Here is a 27,894-nt window from a genome sequence, read left to right as displayed (position 1 = left end):
CTCACATCCATACAGCAATATCCTTTATTTTCCCCACTGTTTCAGGGAAAGCACAGTCTCCCCATCCTCTGATGCCAGCTTCTATAGTCCTGAGTTACAACCAACCTCTGTGGCATCCTGTTTGATCTTAAACATCTGACATTGCCCGAGTTGCCATGTAGATTTATCACAACAGTATGTCATGGCTGCTGTTGCTTTGTCCATTTCATGAGGGTATTAGGCAGTTTTACACCTCACAATATAATGTACTACACAATGCAACATTTACACACCAAGGCAGCAGCTAATGATTATTTTCTTTAATTAAACTTTTCATCCCTTCACTATCATCTAAAAGAGGGTAAAGTGGCAAGGGACGGCCAAATGTACATTTACTTGATATCAAATAATCAACTATCACAAAATGCAGAAATAAAGTGAAGAGTGAAGTGAAAACAATATTCAACTTTTCATTAAAATGTGCAAAAACAGGGAACAGCAAAGAATTTCCTTACTGCTCAATTATCATGTTGCACTTACTGGTGGGTAAAAAGAAAATTCGTTGTATTTTGTCAGCAGGTCAACTAGGCAAAACAACCTGTATTCTAACACAGGTACACACACACAATGTTGGCTTCAACAATTCAAAGATGAGGACAGAAATGTCCCTACAATCCATTCAAAATACAGTATTTGTGATTTCCTTCCTATTGATATTTAATATCAACAGAAATAGGTTGTGCAATGAGCTCTTAAAGACATGATTTCATTCTGACACCAATTTTCAAAGTCATGATCATGACCATGAGATTCTCTGTGTTTAGTAACTTTCATTCAGACTGAGGTGCTGTTCATGGTTCTCTTGGCTGCAGAACTTTCCCAGGATTCATCAGGTTCTTTGGGTCGAGGGCGTCCTTGAGACCCTGCATGACGTGGATAGCCGTGTGTCCCACCTCCTCACACAGCAGCGCTCTCTTCCCTAAGCCCACCCCGTGCTCCCCTGTGCATGTACCGTCCATGGCCAGGGCTCGCCTGGAGGGAACACAGACCACAAAGACGTTAATGATATCACTTACCGGTATATAAAATTCAACCGAGACTGAAACTACTAATATTAAAATCATGTACCATGATCTGTAAACTGACCTAACTTGAATTACATTTAATTGTAAATATTTCACATTGGTGTCTAACACAACTATCTCTGTTTCTCTGTGACCTGTTCAGTCAGACAATTTGAAGTACTGCTGCTGCTGCACACATGACACACTCCACTCACACCCAAAAACAGATCAACGGGCTGAGTATATATTTATACCCAAATGGCACCATAAAAGCTCCATAATGGTCCCTCTTGAGGACCTTATGATGCTCTGCAAAGTGCAATGTACAGTAGCACCTGTCAGGTACACTTTGGTACCGATTCAGCCTGAACTAAAAGGTACAGCTGCTTCAGTCTAACAACACCTTGTCCTTTTATGAAGAAACTCTACTTTTAAAAGGTCAGCTAAGGTCGCATGTGGACACAGTGCTACATGATGATCATGATGGATCATGCAGTGTAGGAAAATTTCAGTCTTAGGGTTACTTTACCAATATTACATATTAAAGTGTGTTTGTAGGTCTTAGGGAGTACTACTGCGTGTGTGTGTGTTAACATAACTAATTCCATATGTCATTCCCTAAGTCTTTATGTTCCCCTCTTTTAAATCATAAACCCTCAGCACTCAAATCTACTTACCACTGTTATTGTTTTCAGTGTCTATGGCTTTCTTCATGTAAACCTCTGTGCCAAAACACACTGGGATCTATGACTTATCCTGATGCAGCTAGTGGTTTTACAGGTTTTCGAAACATGTTCTGAAAAGCTCATGTTGGCATTTAGCAAAAATTCACCACTTACAGACAGACAACACGCAATCTGAAAGCCTTTTCGGAACCCAATACTTAAAGATAAGTCCTCTGAAATCAATATAAGCTGAGAGAGATGGGCAAGAGTGTGATGCCAAAGGGGAGGTGAATTAGTCTGCAGGTAGGCCAACACAGTGAAAAGGATTAGGCAAAGTGTGGGGAGGATTAGAGAGACCAGAAAGAGTTGAAGAGTAAATGAAAAAGAAGATACCAAAGTAAAGTTGCTAAAAGGGAGCAGTGAGACCTGGCTGGCTTCAAGGCAGAATGTTTACGGTAAGTGTCGAAAGCTCGAAAAGTGTCCTTCAAAAATCCTTAAAAAAGATAGAATTGTCATGATAGAGAGAGACTCAGGTCTACACTGATGCTGGTATAAATGACTGAATTCAGTAGATGAAAACCTGGACTTCCACCAAATGTTTCCTGCAAGGTCTAGGTTTATATTAGCAGCAACTACTATGACCATACAGTAAATGTGTCGAGTAAGAATGACCATGTTCTTGAACTCTGCAGTCTTGAACTGCTGCAGTTTACACAAGTTGATCATTAGTTAATAAACTATCCCCACAGAGAAAGGGCCTGTCTGCTGGAGGATTTGTGACAAGGTGAAGAGTGCCAGAGGTTCACAGGCTCTTTACCTGGCCAGTCTCTCAGTGAACAGGTGGACCCGGTGCTGCTCCTCTGGGTCACTGGGGTCCACCACCATCAGGCAGTGGAAGTTACCATCACCCACATGACCTGCTATGGGACCTGAAAATAAGATAAGATAAAATGTTCCTTTTTTGATCCCTTTTGGCAGAAGTTTGCAGGTAATACAGCAGCACAGAGGGAAATAAGTAGTAGCACAGGAGTAAGTCTGTAAAAATAGAGACAATAATAAAGAGATATTGGAAGAATAAAATAAGTTGAATAGAAAATATAAAAAAAACCCTATTAGAATAAAGATAAATATACTATATACAGTAACTGTTCTTGCACGTACATAACTTATGTATATATATAATAAACATACAATAGTTGGCATTCACATCCATTACTTTTTTACTGTTTTATTTGATTTTCTCATGATCCAATTTATAGTGAGACTATGTTACTTTTAAATAAGAACGACACATCTGTCTCTAGTGATTAAAAGTGGATTTTTCCAGCTATAAAACACGCTGCCATTTAATTACCTCACTTGTTTCGGCTTGATCAGTAGCTTGCGCCTAATTCACACACTGTCTTGTTTTTGTGTCTGTAATCAAGGACGTATGCCCCCAATTGATTAATGCATGGATGTGCATGTCTTTATAGAGACACAGAAATGTCCCCGCTACCATCAGAGAGAAGCACAATTTCACTGTTTTTGTGTGCGCATGCATTGAAGCATGATCACTCACCAAAAAAAGGTTGAAACAGAGCTATATTACATTGATCAATTAGTTTGCTGATTTGTTTATACTAACTTTAGGCACACAGCACACTGGCCAGAAATCTGGTGACAAATTGACATTTTTCAGCATACACATCTGAGACAAGATCCCAGAGGTTTGTATATGAATGAATGGACTTCAGGTTGACTTGCATAAGCACACTGAGCTGTGTGGAAACAAAGCATTCTAATAACTACTGTTATTGTGATATTACTGCTCGGCCTAATGACTTTACATGCAAGACTTTCTGATTTCAAAGAAGAAGAATATTACATTTTTAACATTTTACTGTGATTGGAGTCAAATATACACAAGTCCTTAATGAAAGGAGTTACTGTCACATTCAACACAATACAGGTCAAAGTATGACAGTATGATGGGAGTGACAGTGTTTGCTGCAGGTCTGATGATGCTGACAGAATCCCCACAAAAAAAGGGTTCAACTATGTCCTGCAGCCCAATACACTGTCACAACAATAGCACTTTTAGTTAATAAATAATGTCTACTGACAGCCTGTCACAGATACAGCAACACTGTATAACTAACATCACTGTTTACTGCAGGGAAAAGAAAATATTTAAGACTTTAAAAATTAAAGTCATTTCTCTGGAAACTGAATGCAACACTTTTTAAGACTTTTTGGTATCCTTTTCCAGAGCTGCAATAGCCGAGATACTGAATAAATTAGGTATTTTTAGTCCAGCCAAATCTAATTTACTCGTTGAATGGATAATAGTAATTCTATTAATACTGACTGGACCGAACAAGTGCCAAATAAATTCATTTTGAATCAATTCAAAGGTAAAAATTTCCATGCCACAATCGAACCAGTTTGCCATAAAACAGTATGTTTTTATTTGGTGGGAAAGACTAACAAAGTACAAATTCTCTACAAGAAGAATAGATATCACTGACTTTGCTGTAGTCATAAAGCTGCCAGTTCATCTGCTGGCAACAGTGTTGTTCTGCCTGTGTCACATACGTCAGCCTGAGCTATTTTTTTACATTAAGGTACAATTTTTTGTGCAGTGAGTTAGTAATCTTCTTAATCACATTTATGCCGGGATAATAAGATTATTTGCATTATATCAAACCCACTGAATCTTGTCCAATGTGCTAATTAAAAAAGGTTAAGTGTTAAGAATTTATCATGGTGGAAAAAATGTGGCTGTTGATGTTTTCGCCTAAATTTTGGCACAGCCACATTAAATGGAATGCACAAAACGGTCAATAAGGTAAGATACTGCATCTTTAAATTATATATAATTAGTCATATATTATAATGACCTGTCATTATAATGTATATCTGAGGTGTCTTGTCAGTTGTTCTCTCTACACTTGGTGTGAATGGCTCTGATTGTAAAAATAATGATACATTATTACCAAGGTATCTACAAGCTTTATACTCCCATGTCAAGCATAATCAAAATCATCATACAACCCAAAAAGAAAATTGAGTCATTATCAGCTGATGGAATGTCAGATCAAATTTTGTAGTGCACTAAATATTTGTGGAGCTTGACAGCAAACATTTTTTTCCCAACATTTTTCTTAACAACTGAAGTAGCTGGGGACTTGTTTTAAGATCCAACCCCAAAAAAAGATAAAATGGCTCCACAATCCTACATAATCCAAGTCTCCAGAAACCCAGTGATCTGAAAATGTATTTAAAAAGACGTTAATCACGCTGAACTCTTTGTGGTAGCTGCTCAGCCAAAAGCGTAAGCATGCAGGTCTTCTGAAGTGGCTCAACGAGCTCGACCGCAGGATGTAAACAACATCCCTCTTCAAGGACCTTGAGATCTCTATGATTCCACAGACTTGGATAACACCAGGAGAGTTGTATGGAGCCGTGTTTTTTTGTTGCTTGTTGTTTAAAATAAGTCCCCAGCTAACTGTTTCTATCTCGTTGTTTAGGAGAATGCTGCAACACTCTTTTGCTGTGAAGCTCCGGCATGTTTGTGGACTTATGAAACTTCACCTGACTTTCCATTGTCACAAGGGTGAGGAGATGACTGAATTTATATTTTTTTGTAAACCATTCCTTTAAAACTCAAGTCTGCTTCATATTATTCTTTGCAGTCTGCTCACCTGTGAGCCTGTTCTCAATCAGGTCCTCCTTTGTCTCCACTATGATTTGAGGCAGTCGAGACAGAGGGACACACACATCTGTAGAGTAGGCCTGTGGGACAAACACACACAAGATAAGGTCACAACATTTGAATTACAACAAGTAGTCTCTCGTAATCACCAGGATTTAGAACTTTAATAAAGTGAGACATAAAACAGCCTCATAACAGTTACTGCAGTGTTAGCGTAGGAGGATAATTAATCAGCCTGTTGTTCACCGTTACGAGGCAACACATTTAAGCAACATCCTGTAACCTTATACTTGGAGCTGTAATGGCATTGAGTTTTCCACACAGCAGTCACAGAGCAGAGTAGTACTGTGGTAAGTGATAAAACTAGAGGATACTGCCAGAAGAACATTGCTCTATCCCTGTGGAATAGTTCTAATGAACAATATTACATTTCTATGACCCAAGGATCCTCTTAAGCTGTTACAATCATCAATCTGTGGTGTTCAGGCCAATAAAAGATTGTATGGTGGTGGAACATAGTATCTCAATCTTCTGGTCTCCCCTTTCCTTGAACCTACTTTGTATACTTATTAGTAATATAAGTGGTTTCTCATATAAAGTAAAGGATAACAAAGAAGCATACTGATATAGCTAACAGCTAATATTATGGGGGTCAGCAGCAACTTGTACTAAACTCTTATAATCATGGGGTATTTTTCATGCTAAAAGCAGCTTTTTTTTTGTTCAGCACAGGTCAAGTGACCTTACCTTGCAGCCAGGTCTGAGAGCCAGAGCAGCGTACCAGGCATCATGACGAGCTTTCCACAAGCTGTTCCGTGTTTCTGCATCTCGGGCCCACTGAAAATCTGACCCACCATTGCTCTGAGTGATTTCCTCTGTAAAACACACAAACCGGAAACATTTTTCATGTGACAGCCTGAATGTTTGGCCTCATTCTACTTGTCAAAATATACAGCGCACCTACCATGATGAAGCTACAGCACCCCACCCCCCCCCCAACCTCACAGCAACCGGTCATTATGTTTACCAATACCTAACCAGTGCCTTGTGCCTTAAATATTATTTTGACACATTTAAGGTTTTATAGAATAACAACAATGGTATGTGACATCAGTTGTTAGAAATCTGTTACATTTATACACCTGTTAGGTTGACCTGCTCCTCGACGCTTCGCTCAGAGCCGTGGAACTCCAGGAAAAGGGTCGGGGTCACAGGGTAGGACAGAGAGCTGAACCTGTTGCACGCATCAATCATCACTTCATCCAGAAACTCTGGAAGATGCACAAACACACAGTCAGAACACACACAGAACAAAGAGACTAAGGTCAGTGTGAGGCAGATAGTAGTAGATAAATATGTCGTGACTTTCATCCCATGGTCAAATACATATTTTCCAAATGCCAAAATGTGATATTGATTTGATTTTCACAGCTAGTTTTATGATACATTCCTTCCTGTTTTCTATTATTCCCCCACTGCTAGATCCCATTTTCTCTCAGGGATCAATACAGTTTAATCTCTTCCTCGTTTTGTCTTAAAAGCCCGCTCTCCACAAACCCTACTGATCTCTCCTCCTTCTCTCTGTGGATGTTTTATCTTTCATTAAGCCTAATGACGTCAGCTTTTGTCCACAGGATTACATTACCACGGCTCACACTTAACACACATTCAGATCCCCTCCAGTGTTGTGCTTCATATGTGGGCTAGACTAGTCTGAGTAGTCCGGAGATTCAGTTCATATGCGTTTAATTCCATCTTCAGTCGTGGCCACATACTGTGAGGACAGAGGCGGATTATCAAAGAGATGTCTTCCTCTTTGAGCATATACAACTCTAAGATACTCAAAAGATAGATTCACTGTTCAAATTCTCTTTGTACTTCCCACATACAGAAAACTTGAACCAAATCAGTGGCAAAGGCTCCACTCTCAATGTCTTTGTGCCAAACAGCACTGTACTATCCCTCTGTGATCTTAAATATGCTGAGGGACAAAGCCATCAAATCTGATCTTGTTCCTCATCGATCACATATTTTCAGTGAGTGATAAAAATTAAATAGAGGACAGAAAATATCAGTGGAGGTATAAGAATTACAATAAATTGGCAATTCAGGTCTACCTTTCACTAAACTCAGCACTCACCAGAGACTCAGGTCTGCCCTCTTCCTTTCCCCCTCTCCCCTCTCCATTACTTTCATGGAGTACAGTTCCCCTGCAGCTCCAGTCGGCATTCAACGTTACAGAACATGAACAGCTGACAATTGAGGTGACACGATTAATTTCCTATGAGTACTCCACAACTGAAGCCCTCTATTATTCAGTTATTTAAAGTGAAACTCTCGCCACAATGCAACCTAGGCTTTTTTTTTTTGTGAATGTGCCCGAGTCAGACCTTCATGTAAAAGCATAATTATGATGAAAGAGGCACTTTTAAGGTTTATCGTATTTCGTTTTCAGGTCAAACTCTTTTTCAATGGGAGTGCTTGGGGCACTTTAGCGATAGCATCAAAATTGCTATTTTTAAAACACTAGGAAGGTTCGACACAACATGAAATCACCAGGGTCTCTACACATGAATACGAGCATTGAGAACAGTTTGTGTACACAGAGTTTACTAAAAAGAAAGTTTTTGAACAACTCACCTTAGCAGCTGCTTGTTCCGCTAGCCGCTGTCCTGCCAGCCGAGAAGTATCAATTTCTGAATGTGACGTAACATGGAGGAGGAGATTTAAGGTGGAATGCTACTTCCATTGAAAATGAGCTTGACCCAAAAACGAAAATACGGTAAATCTTAAAAGTGCCTCTTTCATTGTAATTATGCTTTTATATGAAGGTTTTTCTCAGATACATTCACAAAAAAGCCTAGGTTGCATTTTGGCAAGAGTTTCACTTTAAAAGCTTTTATCATGAAGCAGCAAAATCAGGAAATGTTGGATTTTCACCAGCAGTCACTTAACATGATGCGATACATACATCCTGTGTGTGACAGAGTGGCAGTCAGTGCGCAGTTGAGTAGTAACGTGCATCAGACATGCATCAGATAGACATTTCTTACCTCTGCAACATGCCGACACACAGTTCAGTTTACCAAAACTGAAAAAGTGTCTCAAACAATTCACTGTGGTCTTCCATTAACGTGTCTTCAATGGAAACTTAAGTGACAATTAAATCAAAGGGCGATGGCCACCCACCATTGAGTCCGGTTCTGTGAGAGGTTTCGGCCTGTTAAAAGGCTCACTTTCTCGCTACGACATCATGGGGGAAATGTTAGGTATCTGTAAATAAATGAATCAAGGAGTACGGTCTAGACCTGCTCAAAGTGTCATGAGATTGCTTTTGTTGTGAAGTAAGTTTCCATTTCATTTTGTCCCTTGTTATTATGTTACTCGATATTTTGACTTTGTATGTATTTGTGTGAACTGTGGGGCACAGTAATCGAGTGTGATCCAGTGTGCTCCACAAGTTTGCAGTAAGTTTGCAGTAAAGGCACCTAACTTCGAAATACTGCAAGTGCAGTATACTGTGTTTTCTTATCCTCTCTCCTTTGTTGCACTATTGAAGCTGTCTTTGTCTTGGTACTGTTACTACATATCAACCATTTCCAGTTTCATTTGTTATCAACCTGACAGCTGACATCTTCTTCAACCAAAACACATGAAAAATATTGACAGTATGGATGTAAGGCATAATTTCCTTACCAATACGAGCAATGGGTACTCCCGCTTGTAGAACCTGCACTGTGCTGTCCACCGCAGCCTGGATCGAGGGGAAAGAGCACACGGCTGACACCATGGCCTCTGGGATGCCATACAGGCGCAATGTAGTCTTAGTGATGATCCCTAGGGTGCCCTCTGACCCCACAAACAGGTTAGTCAGGTTGTAGCCTGCTGATGTCTTCCTAAAGATTGATAAAGTCAAAAAAGAAAGGTCAGGGTATTAAGGCTTCACTAGACAATGCTGCGTATCTGTGGGTGAGCACAGCTAATGCATACCTGGGACGTCGGCCCTTCCCAGCCGTATGTATGATGGTCCCATCAGCCAGCACCACCTCAAGGTTTAAAACATTTTCCCTCATAGTTCCGTAGCGCACTGCATTGGTACCAGACGCACTAGTGGCAGCCATGCCACACAGAGAGGCATCAGCACCAGGATCTGATGATGAATGCAGAACATCACTAGTGTTTTCTTCAGGGAAATAAAAAGTACATGTTAATCTACTATAATCCAGTTTTTAAAATTCCCAACTGATTAAAAACATTTAATTCATCCTGTCTTTTTATTTATCTATTTATTTTTTAATCATTTAATCTCATGATTTTAGCTGAAAATCACTTTCAGGAAGTTAAGATTTCGTATGCAATATCACCACCTGATGGATATATGAATTTGAACAACTTTAATGTTAAAACTTCTAAATCACCATCCATGTCACCCACAATGGAACAATGGTGAGTAAAATGATTTGCCCCAGTGTCAGCTTAAAACATTTTACTATCTTTATTTCCACAGAAGATGACAAAATATTCCTGGCAAAGGTGATTTAGATTGTTTCACAGAATTCCTAGTGGATGGTTGAATGGAAAAGACTTGTCTTGTAAAAGGCTTCTTATGTGACTGACCAGCAGGGAAATAGAAAAGTGAAAGATATCCATATGCTGGATTGATGGTTCTGGCATACATGACTGACCAGGCCGGATGAAATTCTGCAACACGCACACAGCAGGCTGGAGTCACTGAGGACCACACCCAGGACAAAAGGGTGAACAAAATTACATCCCAAACAAAACATAACTAAATCATTTCTTCTTCACCTCAGTTATTCCTTCAGGCTGACATTGTGATCATTGAGCTACAGGATAATACAATGAAAACTTAGCAATGGTGTGACTGACCAACAGGAAACCACAGGCCGGTCTCTCGCAGGTAGGCATTGAGGGCCTTCCGAGTCACACCAGGTTCCACTGTCACATCAAAGTCCTCCTGGTGGAGATCCAGAACCTGGTCCATGTTCCTAAGGCTGAAGCACACACCACCCTAAGGGCAGGAGAGAGAAACATTTAGACACAGAGTAAATAAAAAATACTAAACATCAACTGAAATACTAAAACTATAAATCGAAATCCTTTTTTAATGTTTAATCGCGATAAGTGCTGCAATGATTTACTGAGTTGCTAACAACTGAATCAATTGACAACTATTTTGTTAATCAGCCAGAATATTTTTTTCAAGAAAACAAAACAAGTAATATCTGAATATCAAATAATCTCTGAATCCAGATTCATAAATATAAATATTTTCTGGTTTCTTTCCTCCTCCTTGATAGTAAACTGACCTCTTTGGGTTGTGGATAAACAAGACATTTGAGGACGTCATCTTGGGCTTTGGAAAACAATGAATGACATTTTTCAGCATTTTGTAGACCAAACAACTAATCATGTTAAATTTTGTTGCAATCAGAAAAAGCATCGCTCTCCACTTTGCTTTCTCATTAAATGATGTGACCTCAGGTCTCTGAAACACAATACTACTAATCTACTACTTTCATTCCTGCTCCTACTTCCAAAGTGTCAATGCACAGTTATACTTACTTAGTGACAGACACAGACAGACATACACACACGCAGGCACACACACACCTTCAATGCACCGACTCCTCCCTCCAGACCAGTTCCAGTGCCAAAGGGGATGATGGGTAGGTGGTGGTTGTGGCAGACCTTAGCCAGGGCGCTGACTTCCTCCACACAATGAGGAAACACCACCACATCTGGGGGACAACATCTAAAAAGGAACATTGCAACACTCCCACTCACTGCTCTCCACTAAATAACACCTTTTTTAAATCACCCCTTGTAGAACTTGCAAAACAGGAAAACAGAGCTGGCAACTCTCATGCAGTGATTAGTCAGTCTGGGTTAGGGTTATTTTCAATGACATATCATAACAGGGAATTAAAGATATGTCTATTATATTTTTGTTTACATATGATCTATATTTGGTATAATATCCCCCTTTGATTTTGAGAACAGACTCCACACTAGTGCTCTACATCACAGGCTTTTAAACTGAAAAACAATCTGATCGGCGGAGGCTATAAATCACCTGTAAAATGAATAACCTGCAAACACTATTAACACTACAACAACTATTTTAAAGCAGACAGCTATTTCCATAGTCAGGCTGTAATTATCTTGGCTGTGGCAAAGTGCAACTTACAAGACATTCACAGTTTGGCCAATTAATGTTCATATACAGAGGGACTGCCTTTCCAGCTGGGACCCTCATCACAGACAGTTACAAGCAACTTTGCTTTCCTGACTTGATCAAGTGAGCCCTCATATGCAAACACTGCTGTTTGGATTTTGATGCAGGTTCTTTGAAGACCTATTGAATGTGACATACCCAAATAAGTCAGAATTTGACAAAAAAAAAAATGCTTCAATAACAGCACAATAATATGTATGTAATGTATATTTCTTAAAGCGATTTGCTTATTGTACATTTCTCAAGATTAATTAAAGGGAAAGTCAGCTGAAAGTATATAAGACTATTAAAGTTTCTAATTTCACTATGATTAAAAAAAAAATTCTTTAAAGAGATTTGCTGAAATTTTCACAATTGTCCTGTTCAGGATGACTCTGACTATAAGCATTACAAAGTTGGACTCATTTTGCTACACAGTTTTAATAATAAAAAAAAACAAAACAAAAAAAAACCTGAATGGAGAGTCAGTTCCAATCAATTTTTTTTCTCATTTTACACTAACTGACTCCATCCACCTTGTCTACACTGTTGAAAATACTGAGGTTGCAGGCTTTGGTCACCACGTCAGAAATCCCTCTGGTCACCAAAAACTGTTTTGCCAAGTAATGACATGGCGGTGAAGGTGGCTTCACCAAATGGACCAACACCCCAAAAAATGTATGTGCCCAGATGTGCCTGTCCAACTTCTCCCCCGTCTCACTCCAAGGTTTTCTGAAATACTGCCATGTAGTAAAATATCTAATTCATGATCATTTACAGGGGAATTACCAACCTCCAGGCAACACAGTATTACTGGAACTGGTACAGGTCCAAGAGAGAAAAGGAGGAAAAAAGACTTTTGTATAGTATTGAAAACACAATTACAATGTAATATGATGAGTGTGTGATGGAGTGAGAGAAACTGACCTGTGTACAGACTCATCTTTGCCGTGTTGCTCTCTAACAGCTTCACCCAATGAGACGCCATCCTCACCACATATAGACCTGAACGCAGAGAGGACACTGTCCAGAGCAGCACTCTATGCACACACACACACACACACACACACACACACACACACACACACACAAATGATGAAACAGTGATAGAGAGAGAGCCATCACAAAAGAGTGGGTGGAAAAGGTAATATGTAACATTGGAGACATTAACTGAACAGTACACTTAAAAATAGCCTTGATATGTCATGTTTTATCCCTGCTGTTAAGAGTACATGTCAAACTCCACTCAAACTCTGTCAATTTAACGTTTCCCTGCTTATCAACAAAAGCACCTTTCAGGGCCACCACATGTTACAAAGAATTCACAAGTTAAATGCCACTGAAACACCTGACGTGCAAGTGATACAACAATAGGTTAATTCTGACATCTGACATCAGTCTTGTAGAACTGCTCTCACACCTCACCTAAAAGGAGACATGTTACATATTTTGGGTTTTTACCTTTTCCTTAAATGTGTTACCTGGCTTTTTTCACATTTACAAAACATGCACAAAAAGTGCTCCTGAACTGCCTGACATGTGTCACAGCATCGCCTCAGATTAGGGGACTATGCTCCACCTTGGTTAATGTGTTGTCTGTTGTGTTTTATGAAGATGTCAAAAGTAAAAGCAAAGAAGATGTTTTTTCTGGGTTTGACATGCAGCACCACTGTCTGTGTGTTTGAAGATGCTCTAAAAATGATGACGGAACTTCATGTAAAAATATAATTTGTCAAAGAAAGACCCTTTCATAATGTACTATTTAGAAGCGCTCATACTTGGGCATCTCCTGATAGCCTCTCCTACAAGCTCTAAAGAGATTGTTGCTGGCTGTCTGAGACCCAGCACCAAACTTGGAAGATGTAAGTTTAGCCATGCATTATGTTTCTTTGCTGTTCATTTTGTAGATAAGCCTATTCAAATAGGCATTCGCATTTTTTACAGCGACAGTTCTTCTTGAATGTCCCTCGGTATTACATTAGACGAGTCTTTTTCAATCCTGTCTCTGTTTCCCTGCTCCGACACACCTGATTCAAATAAAAAGGTCCTCATCAGGCTTTTCAGTCAGTAATACTGAGGGACAGTCAAGAAGAACTGTGTGAAAGTTAAGCTCTCAATGATGAGAAACTTGTCAAAAAAATACTGTGGTGCTGGAAATGAGGTGTACTGCTGGTGAAGCAGCATGCACACGGGAGAAACAACAGAAGCTGAATTCCAGAGCAGGATCCATTTGTGAGAGACATTAAATGGAAAAGATCTAAGGACGCTTGTTGATAGGTAAGTTGTATAATATGGAGGAGATGCTGCCTCGTTTTTTTTCCATCTGTTGCTTTTCATCTGTGTAACTGAATCACTACCCCTTAATTCCACCCTGATAGGTTTCACTGTACTCTATGTGTTAACTTCCATCAGGTCCACTGCACTGCGCTTCATATCTGCTCCGTCCCAGCTCCGGCAGTCCAGAGCTGGGATGGAGGACACAGGACATCTATTTTTGGCAAATGCCAGAGCCACAATGCTGCAATTCAGCTGAATTCAGCACAGAGCAGACAGGAGGTCAAACACCAAAACAACAACATACCATCCGGTTACTTTTTACACCTGTGTTGACGCCAGGACAAAAATCTCAAAAAAGAGACATATACAAGCTCTTCGACAAATCCTTTGGTTGGGAACACTTTGCGTTGTATTGTTTATAACACATACCTATAACTGCAATCGTGACCAAAACCAGACAGGAGCCGGAACACAGCAGAAATGCATTTAGTAGAACCATAGAGATAGCTTTGCAGTTATATGAAGCCTGTTTTGCTCCGTGGTTGTGTGTGTTCTTGTTGTATGTACTTTACTTGATATAGCTACTTCTGACAGAGAAAAGGTCCTGCAAGACTGCAGGAATTGATTTGCTTGGCAAATGTGTAACTTCCTTCATGTCCAATGTCCTTATACATGTCCATTAAAATACATGTTTAATGCTTTCAACACTTTCAAGAACATGGATGGTTTTTGAACATCTACCCAACTGTCGCGTAATTATGACAGAGAGAAGTTGCATCCAAGGGGGGTAAAACTAGCAACATCACCAAACACTTGGAGAGCGTGCATAGTATGAAGCTAAAGTAGTGCGGCGTGTTTGATTGCTATAACAAATTAAGTAAAGTTAGAAGCCCGGCTAACGCTCAAGACTGTAGCGCCATGGTAGCAGCACCTGGTTTCGTTTCTGCAATGTCAAGTCACTGTAAATTTGTTGTAAGTTTGTTGTTAAGTTTGTAGTCATTACAGCATCGATTCTAGAGCCACTGATATGTTACGTTAATCCTGTAGGCAGCATGAACCAAGTGGCAGCTACCACAGCTCCGGTGACATTGCAGACGACCCCATTCACAATCACCAGACAAATGAAGATGACAGCAGAAAGAATGCAGGAATGCACTAGGGTCGTCACAAAGTTCATTGTGAAGGATCTCAAGCCCTTTGCTACAGTCGCATCCAAGTGTGTTTGATGTTCAATACTGTTATGTGAGCTATATCACAGTTTCCAAGAGGGAAAAAATATAATTTAAGTTTACGTGCACTTTACTTAAATGTTACAGTACTGTCAAGTTTTTTTTTACTTTTGTACTTTGTTTTCAGTTTTATTTTGTTAATGCTTTATTTTCAGATATGTATTGCTCAACAATGCAATGGCAATGCAATGCAATTTGGTGAAAATTGGCCTAAAGGTGAGTTATAGCATGGCTGTTCATATGGGCATGAAAATAAATAATTATTTTAAAATGATCAACAGTTACTCTAATTATTTGTGTAATTCTGCTTATTACTGGATCGATATTGAAGCATTTAAATGAATACCGAATCGAAATCGAATCGAATTGTGACGCAAACAATCAAAATTGAACCGAATCATGAGGTTCTTAACAATATCCAGGCCTAGTGCTGTCTGAAATGTTGTGTTTGAGTTCTGTGCTTTGTTGAGTGTAGTTTTTTCAGAAATGTTGATTTATCTGAAATGTTTGTGACATTTGGGTGTCACATTTGTGAATTGCTTTTGAATTTTAGGGAATAAGTATCTTTTTTTACTCGCCCCAATACAAAAGTCTGTAAAATTCTACCAGTATGTTCATGAGTGAAAATGCCAACAATTACAAAAGACAGATGCATTGGCCGGGAATCGAACCCGGGCCTCCCGCGTGGCAGGCGAGAATTCTACCACTGAACCACCAATGCTAGTTGTACAATATTAAAAGCCATCAAATCGAGATCTGTAGGCCACATACACACACATTTGCATATTACAAGGGTAGACCTGAGCTCATCTACTAATTGTCCTCTTACCAACAGAAACCTTGCATTGGTGATTAGAGCTGCAAATCTGCCCTGCTACATGGGGAGGGAGGACTGAGGTTTTGTTGGTTGTGTTTCCTGAAATTGTTGCTGTTTTTTCTGAAATGGTTCCGTGTCATATCAGACTGTTTTGTGAAATGTTTTGTTTTGTCATATTTTCGAAAATGTGATTTGTGGAATGTTGTGAAATATCATTGTGCTGACTAAAATGTTGTGTTTAGGATGATGTGCTTTGTCGAATGTAGTTTTTTTCTGAAATGATGAGTTATCTGAAATCTTTGTGACATTCATGTGTCACATTTGTGAATTTATTTGAAATTGTAGGGAATAAGTACATAGAGTCTATATGAATCATTTGTTCTTGTTTTTTTTACTCGCCCCAATACAAAAGTCTGTAAAATTCTGCCAGTATGTTCATGAGTGAAAATGCTTACAGTAACAAAAGACAGATGCATTGGCCGGGAATCGAACCCGGGCCTCCCGCGTGGCAGGCGAGAATTCTACCACTGAACCACCAATGCTGGGTGCAGGACTAACCATGCTGGTTGCGGAACTACCAAAGCCCAGAAATCCAGATGTGTAAGCCACATGCATACACTATATTGCCAAAAGTGAATTCCAGTGTGGTACTGTCATAGGATGCCACCTGTGCAACAAGTCCAGTAGTGAAATTTCCTCGCTCCTAAATATTCCACAGCCAATTGTCAGTGGTATGATAACAACATGAAAGTGATTGGGAACGACAGCAACTCAGCCACAAAGTTAAAGTTTGGTGGAGGGGGGATTATGGTGTGAGGTTGTTTTTCAGGAGATGGGCTTGGCCCCTTAGTACCTGTGAAAGGAACTCTGAATGCATCAGCATACCAAGAGATGATGGACAATTCCATGCTCCCAACTTTGTGGGAACAGTTTGGGGATGGCTGCTTCCTGTTCCAACATGGCTGTGCACCAGTGCACAAAGCTAGGTCCATCAAGACATGGGTGAGAGAGTTTGGTGTGGATGAACTTGACTGGCCTGCACACAGTCTCTTACACCTTGTGGAAATCTGAGCTCAACCATTGTCTTCTTGCCTTGCCTTGCATTGATGGTTAGTGCTGGAAATCTGCCCTGCCACATGGGGAGGGAAGACTGAGGTTTTGTTGGTTGTGTTTCCTGAAATTGTTGCTGTTTTTTCTGAAATGGTTCCGTGTCATATCAGACTGTTTTGTGAAATGTTTTGTTTTGTCATATTTTCGAAAATGTGATTTGTGGAATGTTGTGAAATATCATTGTGCTGACTAAAATGTTGTGTTTAGGATGATGTGCTTTGTCGAATGTAGTTTTTTTCTGAAATGTTGAGTTATCTGAAATCTTTGTGACATTCATGTGTCACATTTGTGAATTTATTTGAAATTGTAGGGAATAAGTACATAGAGTCTATATGAATCATTTGTTCTTGTTTTTTTTACTCGCCCCAATACAAAAGTCTGTAAAATTCTGCTAGTATGTTCATGAGTGAAAATGCTTACAGTAACAAAAGACAGATGCATTGGCCGGGAATCGAACCCGGGCCTCCCGCGTGGCAGGCGAGAATTCTACCACTGAACCACCAATGCTGGGTGCAGGACTAACCATGCTGGTTGCGGAACTACCAAAGCCCAGAAATCCAGATGTGTAAGCCACATGCATACACTATATTGCCAAAAGTGAATCTGAGCTCAACCATTGTCTTCTTGCCTTGCCTTGCATTGATGGTTAGTGCTGGAAATCTGCCCTGCCACATGGGGAGGGAAGACTGAGGTTTTGTTGGTTGTGTTTCCTGAAATGTTGTTTTTCTGAAATGGTTCCATGTGTTGTTTTTTTTACAAAAGATGCATGCATTGGCCGGGAATCGAACCCGGGCCTCCCGCGTGGCAGGCGAGAATTCTACCACTGAACCACCAATGCTGGTGGCATAACTACCCAAGCTTGTTGCACGACTACCAAAGCCATGAAATCCAGATCTGATACACACACATTTGTGTATTAGGGTAGACCTGAGCTCATCCACTAATTGTCTTCTTACCAACAGAAACCCTGCATTGGTGTTAGTGCTGGAAATCTGCCCTGCTACATGGGGAGGGAGGACTGAGGTTTTGTTGATTTTGCTTCCTGAAATTGCTGTTTTTTCTGAAATGGTTCTGTGAAATATCAGACTGTTTTGTGAAATGTTTTGTTTTGTGAAATGTCACATTTTTGGAAATGTGCCTTGCGGAATGTTGTGAAATATCATCGTGCTGGCTGAAATGTTGTGTTTAGGGTAATGTGCTTTGTCGAATGTAGTTTTTTTTCTGGAATGTTGAGTTATCTGAAATCTTTGTGACATTCATGTGTCACATTTGTGAATTGATTTGGTATTGCAGGGAATAAGTACATAGAGTCTATATGAGTAATTTGTTTGTTTGTTTTTTTTCCTCACCCCAAAACAAAAGTCTGTAAAATTCTGTCAGTATGTTCATGAGTGAAAATGCCTGCAGTTACAAAAGACAGATGCATTGGCCGGGAATCGAACCCGGGCCTCCCGCGTGGCAGGCGAGAATTCTACCACTGAACCACCAATGCTGGGTGCAATACTACCCATGCTGGTTGCGCAACTACCAAAGCCATGAAGTCCAGATCTGTAGGCCACACACACACATTTTTGTATTACAAGTGTAAACATGAGCTCATCTACTAATTGTCTTCTTACCAAAAACATTGGCGTACTACAAAGGTCAACCCAAGTCAAGTAATCAGGGTCTTCTAACCCACAGTAATCTTGCATAGGTGCTTAGTGGTAGAATTCTGCCTTGCCACGTGGGGAGGGAAGATTGTGGGACATTTCTCTTGTGTAGTTACCAGACTGTCAGACCGAAAGGCCCTTGATACACAACACCGGCTTATCCATTCTCACTGGCTCGTTTCGCCAATGCTGTGCCTCTGATACTACCTCCAGAGGCATATCAGCACCGGAGCGAAATTTCACCCCTCACCGCCCTCTGAGACTTTCAGACAGAGGTGGGGATGGAGAATTGGCACATTCAAACGGCAGTGTGAATGAGGCTAATGTCGAGTTCCTGTTGCAGCCTATATCCAATTCAAGACGAGCTTACTAGCCTTCAAGGCCGTCAATGGAACTGCACCTATACACCTTTTTTACTCACTGCAAGTCTGTAAAATTCTGTCAGTATGTTCTTGAGTGAAACTACTTACTGTTACAAAAGACAGATGCATTGGCCGGGAATCGAACCCGGGCCTCCCGCGTGGCAGGCGAGAATTCTACCACTGAACCACCAATGCTTGATACAGTCACAACACATGAAAATCAGAAGCCATGGCCACATGCAGGCTACGAGAAGACAGAGCTCAAACATTCATGGTCTCCTTATTCATAGTAATACTGTGCTAGTGGTACAATTCTAAATTGCCACATGAAGGAGGGAAGCACAGATCAGTAGCATCAATATGTTTTTAGCATCATTGTGCACAGAAAATATAGTGATCTGACTTTCACCCTGTCAAGAAATGTGAATTCACCTGAGAAATGAACCTACCAGCCAAAACATTTTCTACAGATGAACAATATGGTAATCGCCTATCTGGTATTTTGGTACAGGATTAAGGTTTTTCACTAAAATTCAATAGACCTTATAATGTCAGTTGATCATTTAGCTCAGCTGCTGATTGTGGAGCAATGCACAGAATGGAACGTTTAGAAAGAAAAGCACAAGTGGAAGGGTAGGGATTCTATTGGCCTATATGTTGGGCTACAAGTAAAGAAAAAAGTGAAAAACTTGCAAGACAAAAAAGCTTGTCCAGTCGAGAGCTGGGAATGCACCACAAACACTGATGCAAAAGCAATGCAAAATCCACACATAACAGGTTTATTTTTCCCATTCACGCTCAGAAACTAATTGGTTTTCTTCAACATGTGTACATTTCTGTGTCGTTATGAACTGAAGAGTTGGATAGAGAATAGTGGGTAGTGGGTGGGGTGGGTTGCCTTTTTGCTTGAGCCCACAGCCCCCGAAATGTCTGTGAATGGCCCTACATAGCGACACATTAAAGCACGCCTAAAAATAAAAACAAGGTTGCCCCGAGCTAACATTTTTGCCAAACCGCTTAGAGAAGCGCAGATAAAACTTACCGTGTTGTAAAATCTGGTAACACGGCTACAAATGCAGTACAAGTTATATACAACCGCGGCTAGGTTAGTAGCTCATGTCCGCAATGCTAATAATACCTTGCGAACATCATTAGCAGTTAATGGCTGTTTACATGGCACAGCCTCATTAGCGACGGAGCGAACGGTCGGGACACACACCAAACCTCCGACCTGTCGCTGCTGCAGGTGGATTGTACGTTTGTTCTACACGTGACCTCTCGTAAAGCAACATTACAAAGAAACGATAAAGTGTAAGTCTTTTCACAAAGCGCTTACCCTGGCCGTGTTTTCTGTTCTAAAGCTTCGACAGTGCAGTAGGCAGCGCCAGTGGGACAGCAGCTGTCGGCTCGGTGTCAGTCCATGCATCGCTATTTACACTGCACTACAGTTGCGACACGGGCTGGTAGGATCCGACCAAAGTCTAGAGCGAGATAGATGCGGGACATCCGGTCATTCTTTTCACAATAAAAAATGACTATTATAGAATTAGTGTAGTCATTTGTACAAAACATCTTATTGCTACATTTATAGTGCATTCTTACAGTTGACTAATTTATCTCTTTTATTTTTGTTGAGGCCAAATGTTTTGTTGCTTTCCTTCATATTATGATGCTGAGATGCTGTAATGTTCTAGCCTACATACAGCAAATATAAATTCCATATTCAAGCTTAATGTCATTTCTTGTAACATGCTTCCTCATTTTTCAGGTTGTGGTACCAGGACCAGTTGGTCAAAGGGCCGCAATTCCCTGCTAATGTGATCATGACATGAAAGATGAAATATTATGGTTCTCAGACCATAGCTTTGGCTCAACATTTAGTCTTTACTACTACTGTCAAGCTCCTAGTGCACATACACTGCAAATGGACTTTTCTGTAGACTAAATTGTGAATAGTTGATCTTTTAAAATGAACATTACTTCCATAGCCATTGGTTGTGGGTTCTGGGCTTTTCATTCTACATCATATAGGGTACATGTAGAAGATGTAAAACGTGTAGAGAGTATCAAATCTTTATTGTGACACAACTCACATCATCAACATCATAGGACCAAGAGCCCCTTGAGCTGACATTTAGGTGACCTACAGCTAAATATTGCATTTATGAATGCCTGCCATGACATGCCATTGTCACATGCAAGTTCAAGTTGGTTGTTGTTGTGGAAATATAACCTTAAATTTGTGTTTACTACTTTCCAATCTTTGTGTTTTCCGTGACTTTTATTTTGAAGTCCAAGTCTTGTGTTTCCGGTCATTTCCTAGCTAAAGCTGGCGAGCTTGAGAGCTATCTCTGAAGCTCGCCTATGACGTTATATCTCGCATTCACCAGAGGGTGGCGCTGCAAGACCAAGAAACAAGACGTCAAGGTGACTTCAAAGTGACGTTTACGGAAGTTACAGGTGCAGCAGAACTTTCTTCCTGTCCTGTCAACCTGTCTATTCCAGGGCTCTTTAATTCGTAAAGTAAGTTGAGACGTTTTTGAAATGAAGCCTTAAGTATATGTTGTGAAGTCGCTCTGCGAAGCATTAAGCACATTTTGCTTAACCTACATGTTGTTTTTGTTAGCATTGCTAAGTTAGAAGTTCAAAGTGCACGCAGCTGTAACAGAGCCCAGTTTAGTCATTATGAACAGAGAGTCAAAAACAACAGCTGTCAATTCCCTGCTGAAAAACCCAGCGTAGACCAGCACCAAAACACAAGCTGGTCTTGCAAGTCACTAGACCAGCATTTGTTGTGTTTTGCTATAGACTCACTCAGTACCAAAAACGTTACCTTATTCTTCAATAGTAAAGTTGTATACAGAAGTATGGCACGATATTACACAATAGACTCCTCATTGAGAAAACTGACGTTACTGTTAACACGCAGTCATCTGCAGACGGAGCCTCAGCCGTGTGACATCCAAGTTAATGTTTCACAGAAAACGGACTCATCTGCGGTGATTTGAACTGGAGTACCGATGTTACCATAAGGAACAAACAGCTTGCCAGAGGTCATAAGTCAACATATCACTTGTTTTAAGACGACTTTAAACGGTCTGAATTTTGAATGCAGTCTGGTGCGAGGACGTATTCTCTGTATTTGGGAACTGGACAGCTTACACTTGGTTAGGGATGACTGTTTTTTTTTATTTTATTTTTTTTATCTTTCCTCCTAAGTCACCACTGAAGTCATCCCACTTATGAAGGCGAGACATTTATTTGTTGCTCGCTGATGTTGTAAATGTGTAACTATCCCTTTAAACAGATGTGTTTGACAGGCCATGTACCCTGTGGACCTTCCAGCTGTGGATGACAGTGACCTGACGTCAGCGTCTGAACAGTACCTCTCCTCTTTAGAGTCCAGAGCACGCGGAAATGAAGTGTTTCAAGCATCACAGACATCCGAGGTACCATAGCATAGAATAACATAACACCTAATGATTGAGCTTTTCCTTTACTTCTCAATGACATTGATGGCTGTTTTTGATGGAGTGCAGGCAGAAATATTAGCAATAATCACCTGTCAATAGCCTCCTAATTACAGTTAACAAATGGGAGGTGATTTTGCAAATATGAGCGGAAATTCTTTTCGCTGGTTTTGCTATAGGTTTGTCTTTCGGGACCTGAAATGTTTTTACTTTTTATTGCCTTATTATTTTGTCTGACAATGAAAAAAAGGGGAAGTGTGTAAAGAAGTGCCGACTGTTTGTTGCTACACTGTTGCTAGTTGATGAAGGAAGGTAGATAAAGTGTGTGAAGTTGTCTTCCTGTCTTCTCAGGTAGCAATAACTGCAAACAATGTAAGACGGTTGCAGCTGTTTGAAGATGACCAGCCCGACTGTTCGCTTCTGGCGCTTCACCCTCCAGACGATCCAACGCAAGGTTTGGAATGAAACATACTTTTATTGGCCTTAATCAGACACACAAGTCACGGACTGACTCCTTCTGCTCGGCCTTCCAGTGCTGGCTTTATACCTGCATGACAAGTGGTGGTGTGTGGCTGACGTCCTGCGAACATCCAGCACATCCAGAAGTGGTTTGATGTTGGTAACTGTTTTTTTTTTTAATACCTCAGCTTGATAAGTAGACCAGGGCTCCTACACAGCTCCATACAATGAGGAAAGAAATATAATTCTAAACACAGGGACAAGGGGAAGCACACAGCACATTGGAGAGTCAAAATAGGATTTGTACAATGTTTAGTTGAACGTGCTACACTGCACATTTCCCTCAGGTACACAGACATCCCTCCACAAGACAAACTGTGTTTGTACGTTTCTCGAGGGAGAAGGTTTTTCCAAGTGATCTTGAGAAAACCCACGCGATCCTCCCTATGCAAGAGGTCATGGGTTCAACTCCCAGATGAACCTTAAGAAGGAAAGCTTGATGGTGCCAGCATTTGAATTGGACTCATATGGTATATTAGTCTGATATGAATCGCTGCACATTCCCAAATCATGTATTTTCTTAGGCAATTTAGCAACACATCCCACACATTTGCTTCCTCCGTGACTATATGATTAGTAGGAAGTCAAGGAGAGAGGCAGATACAGTAAAGATAAAGGAAAACATTAGAGTTGGAACATAAGATGTGCTTTTCATTCTAAAACTTCTCCTCAAAGTAGACATTGTGACGCAGCAGACAAATGGCTGTAATTGTTTAGTGGACGGGAAACAAATGTGCATTCTTTGGTATTATTGTGTATTGTTTGAAGTCGATTTTCCCCATTTCTCTGGAAATTTGAATAACAGTTTAGTCTGTCGAAGTCAGAATCATCAAGAGTTTTCACTTTAAACCATGATGTAGCTTCAAAGAGTATTGATACCGTGACATTTTTGATTATTGCTTCATTGCAAGCACTTGTAATTTTGACCAACTAATTGCAAGTTAATTGATCACTTACTAAACTCAGTTATTATTTAGAACTAACTTGTAATCATATGACCAAAAACAAATCAAGCTTTTAATAGCGCAGGTAAAGCTTACTCTAAACAAAGGGGATAATTTTATCTTTCAACTGCTTTTGACTGCAGCCATGTGTGTGTGTGTGTGTGATCCCTAAGTCCATGAGTTTTGCTCCAGGCGCAGTCGATTGTGGAGAGGGTGATTGTGTTCCTGCTCAGTCAGGTAGTGGACAGACTCCCAGAGGAGGAGGTGTTGTTCTCCCAGCACCCCCGCACAGAGAGCTGTAAACTGCTGTGGAGAGACAGCCAGGCGGTCGGCTTCTACACCGTCAAACACAAAGGTAGGATGGAGGAAGAAAATGAGAATGACTGCGGCCGGGTGTTTCTGCTGCAATTTTTAACATTGCTAGTTGCTGCTCGCTATTCGTTTACTACATACTTATTACCTGTTGATTCTAAATTACTTTAAAGGGAAGTCAACAGTAGTATTTCTAGCATTTCTACCAACAAGAGGTCACATCCGCACATTAAAATAACAACATTAGGATTGAGTTGTGTGCAAGATGGGCAGACAAGATGCTGCAATAACTGCCATGCACACCCGTATGGACATAGAGACCATCAATTGGCCTTCAGAGTTTGACAGCCTGTCTCCTGCAGCTCTTCATATACCTGCTCACTGCCGCTGCTCCTTGTAACCATCACGCCCTGTGATGTTAATACAGTAATAAACACTATTATGATTAACATTGTATTATATTAAATTTATCGAGGTCTTACTTCAGTCCACCGCAGGCAGGCAGGCTCGGCCTCAAAAAGTGGAAACTCTTGTATGGAGAGCTAATAAGAAATGCATTTACAACATAAAATTGTAGACCATAATTCATTTCTGAAAAAGGGGCGAGTACGTTCAAATCTTAAGGATTATAGTTTTAAAGGATCTTTATCAAAGATGTTTGTATATTTTATAATTTCATGTGAAAAAAGAACATCAAGAAGAATATCAGTGAATACAATATACTAACTATCAATTTTCTTTTCATTTGGCCTCAAAAATCCAGCATGGATCGAGCTGTATTCTACCGTGGACCTACTGTGATGGATTACATTCTTTATAACAGTAACTGTTGCCCGGCTCATATTTCAGGCAGCCTGTGTGACAGCTGGAGCAGTCAAGCCTACCTGCTGCCTGTTCTGGACACAGTGCTGGTGAGGGCGAGCTGGAGGAGGAGAGGCTGTGGCCTTCACATGCTGGAGGATTTCTGCAACTCGCTCTCCACAGAGGAGTTTATGGGAGTCAGCTCTCCATTATCACCCAGCATGGTGGCAGGTCAGCGAAGGTTCTCCCTCATCCTACCCACAAAGTCTGTTTATTTGTTTGTTTACATTCATTCTCTTCCTTCCTTGTTTCCCTTTATTCTTATCTGGAGGATCATTTTGTCAGATGATTTGCCATATTGGGCAGAAGAATGCACATTTCTGAAGGGTTCACTGGTTGTCGGTATTGCATAATTATGCCACATGGAAGCAGCAAAAGGATTTAATTGGAAATGTTCATGCACTCATGTACGTATATATAGATCAAACGCCTAAATGTCTAAATACAACCAAAAGTCGATCAGTTGCATTCTAGTATCAGTTCCCAAAATTACTCGCAGTCCCAACAGAGATCACAGGTAGAACAAAGAATCTGAACACTGAGGTGTGCAGTGTTTGGTTTTAAAGAAGCAGCTCAGATGACAGTTGAACAGCTTCTTTCTTTTATAATTTAGCTAACTCTAATGCTTGTGTGTGTGTGTGTGTGTGTGTGTGTGTGTGTGTCTCCTGTGTGTTCAGTGTGCAGGAAGTTCCTGCAGCAAAATGAAGATTATCAAGAGCGTCTGTATGAAGTGGAGGCTCCAGGGGGCTGGCTTCAGAGAAGAAACATCTGGCTCAACATCAAGCTGGGCCGCTATTCCATCTGTAATAATTTTTTTATATAGTTCATTACTTTAGTGTACTTAGTGTACCCATCAATTTTTATGTGGTCTTATTTGGCTCTTGTCTTTATAGGTTTTAATGAGGAGAGTGGTCCAACATCAGGAGAAACACAGAGGAATGAAGTGAGAGTCTTAGCTTTTCTCTGCTTATGTTATGTTTGTTCTCTGATGTTTATGTATCATCCAAAAGAAATGCTTTATAAAAGAGGTGGTGATGTAGATTTCAACACTTGTAGACCTGTACACAGTGCAGCCACATAAGGTGCTCATACCATATAAAGACCATGAAGACAGGAAAGTTACAGAGACATCCCAGTGCGGGCTGATGAAGATTATGAAGAACATGAAAGCTGACTTCTTTATGAAATCAAGCAGTCATTGTATTGCCTAAACATCTCGGAATCTCTTCTGTTCTATTTAGAAGCAGTCTAACAACTGCCGACCTGAACCGACCTCATTCAACATCTGCGACGTCAACACTCCACCGGCAACAGGCTCTTCTGAGGAACAAATTAAACCGTGCGATCCAAGCCAAGGAGGAAGCTCCCCAAGCAGCAAGACCTCTGGAACAGGATGTAGTCCTGCAGCCCACGCTGATGAGCTGGACCGTGGACCTCCCACCAGACCGGCAAAGTTGAACACAAAACAAGCCCTGATGTTGCAGCCCTCTCTATCTACAGAGCCTTGCAGAGAGAAGCCAGATTCAGAGGAAACACAAGAAAGAATCAAACGAGTCAGAAGGACATGAGTTAGATCACTGTGAGCAGCACCAGCCATCAGAAGGAACTGCTGTGGATGCCCCCACCTAAACTTAGCTGACAGTCATACTATATGAATGTCATGAGGTTTATACAGACATTTCTAGACTGATAAGTATACTAAAAAATACAATTTTAAAATGTCAGAATTTTTTTTTTTATTATTCTGGCTAACCTCTTTTCATAAAGGGTTCTTTGGTTCACATACAGTCATAATGAGCACAACATTGTGAAACTTGTTCTCTGCATACGGCTGCCATGCAGCTATTTATTTTCTGTTTTTATCTGGCATCACAGACTATGCTCCATTGACATCTCCATCATTCTGCTGTTATCACTGTTCCGGCGAGACAAATTACACCTTTATCATTCTTGAAATTGATGGCCTCATGTAATTCCCAGCGTGGCTCCACCAACCTTCAACCTGAGCAGAGTGCTAATGAGAAAAAAAAACAGATAAAGCTATGCATACCAATATAATTATATTTACTCACCAATCAGATCGTTCAGCAGCTATATGTATACTGTGGAAGATAGCCTAACATGTCTTTGTAATATGAGGTATAAAAGGTATGTATATTGAATCACTTAGTTCCATAGCTTCCAGTGTCACTGATCTTAAAAGACTTCTCCCATGCTGTGGGAAATACTCCCATTTGCCTTCATTTGATGCCATTCCCATGTGTGTTAAGTAACTATGTACCTGCAGCCAGTTAGATTAGCTTTGCATAAACTGTAGATAAAGGCAAACAGCTTGCATGGCTCTGTGACAAAGTCCTTCTCCGCTCCTAGCCAAGAAATAGTCCAGCCCAATCTTCTTATCTAACTCTGAATATGGATATTTTGCAAACCTACTCCTTCAGTCAGTTTAAGTGGATAGATACCCAAGTATATAAACAGAGATGGAAAAGCATGATGTGCATGATGTGACAGCAGCAAAGCAATCTGTGGAGACACTGGTTGAAATGCTTCTGTTTTGCATTTGTTTTGAATATAATATTGCCAATAAATCATAAGACATACATTTCAGAAAATCTTAGTATTTGATCTGTTCCCCTTTTGCTTGAATGGCAGCGAGTGTTTGAGCTAGCAGGGACCCCACAAGTTTCTAACACGACAT

General features: G+C 40.4%; 2 protein-coding genes and 6 non-coding genes across 15 annotated transcripts; 1 reads left to right on the top strand and 7 right to left on the bottom strand.

The window, feature by feature from the left end:
* Positions 1-6: 6 nt before the first annotated feature.
* Positions 7-20,564, bottom strand: ldhd (lactate dehydrogenase D). 4 transcript variants are annotated; one of them, XM_037107063.1, is made up of 12 exons: positions 20,427-20,564; positions 12,571-12,683; positions 11,040-11,181; positions 10,296-10,437; positions 10,023-10,136; positions 9,396-9,555; positions 9,102-9,301; positions 6,548-6,676; positions 6,153-6,280; positions 5,395-5,485; positions 2,526-2,637; positions 7-1,011 (listed from the first exon to the last, which is right to left on the bottom strand). In XM_037107063.1, exons 1-12 carry the CDS (start codon positions 20,514-20,516, stop codon positions 831-833), a joined length of 1,602 nt encoding a protein of 533 aa, XP_036962958.1. In that variant the 5' UTR covers positions 20,517-20,564; the 3' UTR covers positions 7-830. The 4 variants fall into 4 exon arrangements, with proteins under 4 accessions (XP_036962958.1, XP_036962959.1, XP_036962961.1 ...); XM_037107064.1 differs by lacking the exon at positions 20,427-20,564 and adding an exon at positions 19,199-19,258; XM_037107066.1 differs by lacking the exon at positions 10,023-10,136.
* Positions 15,800-15,870, bottom strand: trnag-gcc. Its single transcript has one exon. It is a non-coding gene; the product is annotated as a tRNA-Gly (tRNA).
* trnag-gcc lies at positions 16,438-16,508 on the bottom strand. Its single transcript has one exon. It is a non-coding gene; the product is annotated as a tRNA-Gly (tRNA).
* On the bottom strand, positions 17,513-17,583 carry trnag-gcc. The gene has a single exon. It is a non-coding gene; the product is annotated as a tRNA-Gly (tRNA).
* trnag-gcc lies at positions 17,844-17,914 on the bottom strand. Its single transcript has one exon. It is a non-coding gene; the product is annotated as a tRNA-Gly (tRNA).
* Positions 18,498-18,568, bottom strand: trnag-gcc. Its single transcript has one exon. It is a non-coding gene; the product is annotated as a tRNA-Gly (tRNA).
* Positions 19,215-19,285, bottom strand: trnag-gcc. The gene has a single exon. It is a non-coding gene; the product is annotated as a tRNA-Gly (tRNA).
* fam169b (family with sequence similarity 169 member B) lies at positions 19,977-27,808 on the top strand. 5 transcript variants are annotated; one of them, XM_037107072.1, is made up of 9 exons: positions 19,977-20,401; positions 22,411-22,539; positions 22,912-23,014; positions 23,094-23,179; positions 24,216-24,378; positions 25,185-25,367; positions 25,874-25,999; positions 26,090-26,139; positions 26,438-27,808. In XM_037107072.1, exons 2-9 carry the CDS (start codon positions 22,414-22,416, stop codon positions 26,762-26,764), a joined length of 1,164 nt encoding a protein of 387 aa, XP_036962967.1. In that variant the 5' UTR covers positions 19,977-20,401; positions 22,411-22,413; the 3' UTR covers positions 26,765-27,808. The 5 variants fall into 5 exon arrangements, with proteins under 5 accessions (XP_036962967.1, XP_036962963.1, XP_036962964.1 ...); XM_037107068.1 differs by lacking the exon at positions 19,977-20,401 and adding an exon at positions 21,440-21,517; XM_037107069.1 differs by lacking the exon at positions 19,977-20,401 and adding an exon at positions 21,492-21,613 and having other exon boundaries at positions 22,398-22,539.
* The last annotated feature ends 86 nt before the right edge of the window (positions 27,809-27,894 follow it).

This window comes from Acanthopagrus latus, chromosome 8 (assembly GCF_904848185.1).
Source record: "Acanthopagrus latus isolate v.2019 chromosome 8, fAcaLat1.1, whole genome shotgun sequence".
Lineage (NCBI taxonomy): Eukaryota > Metazoa > Chordata > Actinopteri > Spariformes > Sparidae > Acanthopagrus > Acanthopagrus latus.
The sequence above is the reverse complement of the archived record's forward strand: the minus strand, read 5'-3'. Positions and strand labels throughout refer to the sequence as shown.

What these genes read in the sequence shown, in the direction of transcription:
- ldhd (XM_037107063.1), bottom strand. Translation starts at nt 20,516, where the DNA reads ATGCATGGACTGACACCGAGCCGACAGCTGCTGTCCCACTGGCGCTGC. An exon ending in GGGAAGGGCCGACGTCCCAG is followed by an intron (nt 9,302 to 9,395) that starts GTATGCATTAGC and finishes ATCAATCTTTAG; the next exon opens with GAAGACATCAGCAGGCTACA. An exon ending in GATTGAGAACAGGCTCACAG is followed by an intron (nt 2,638 to 5,394) that starts GTGAGCAGACTG and finishes TCTTATTTTCAG; the next exon opens with GTCCCATAGCAGGTCATGTG.
- fam169b (XM_037107068.1), top strand. Translation starts at nt 21,455, where the DNA reads ATGACGTTATATCTCGCATTCACCAGAGGGTGGCGCTGCAAGACCAAG. An exon ending in TCCAGACGATCCAACGCAAG is followed by an intron (nt 23,015 to 23,093) that starts GTTTGGAATGAA and finishes TCGGCCTTCCAG; the next exon opens with TGCTGGCTTTATACCTGCAT. An exon ending in ATCACCCAGCATGGTGGCAG is followed by an intron (nt 25,368 to 25,873) that starts GTCAGCGAAGGT and finishes CTGTGTGTTCAG; the next exon opens with TGTGCAGGAAGTTCCTGCAG.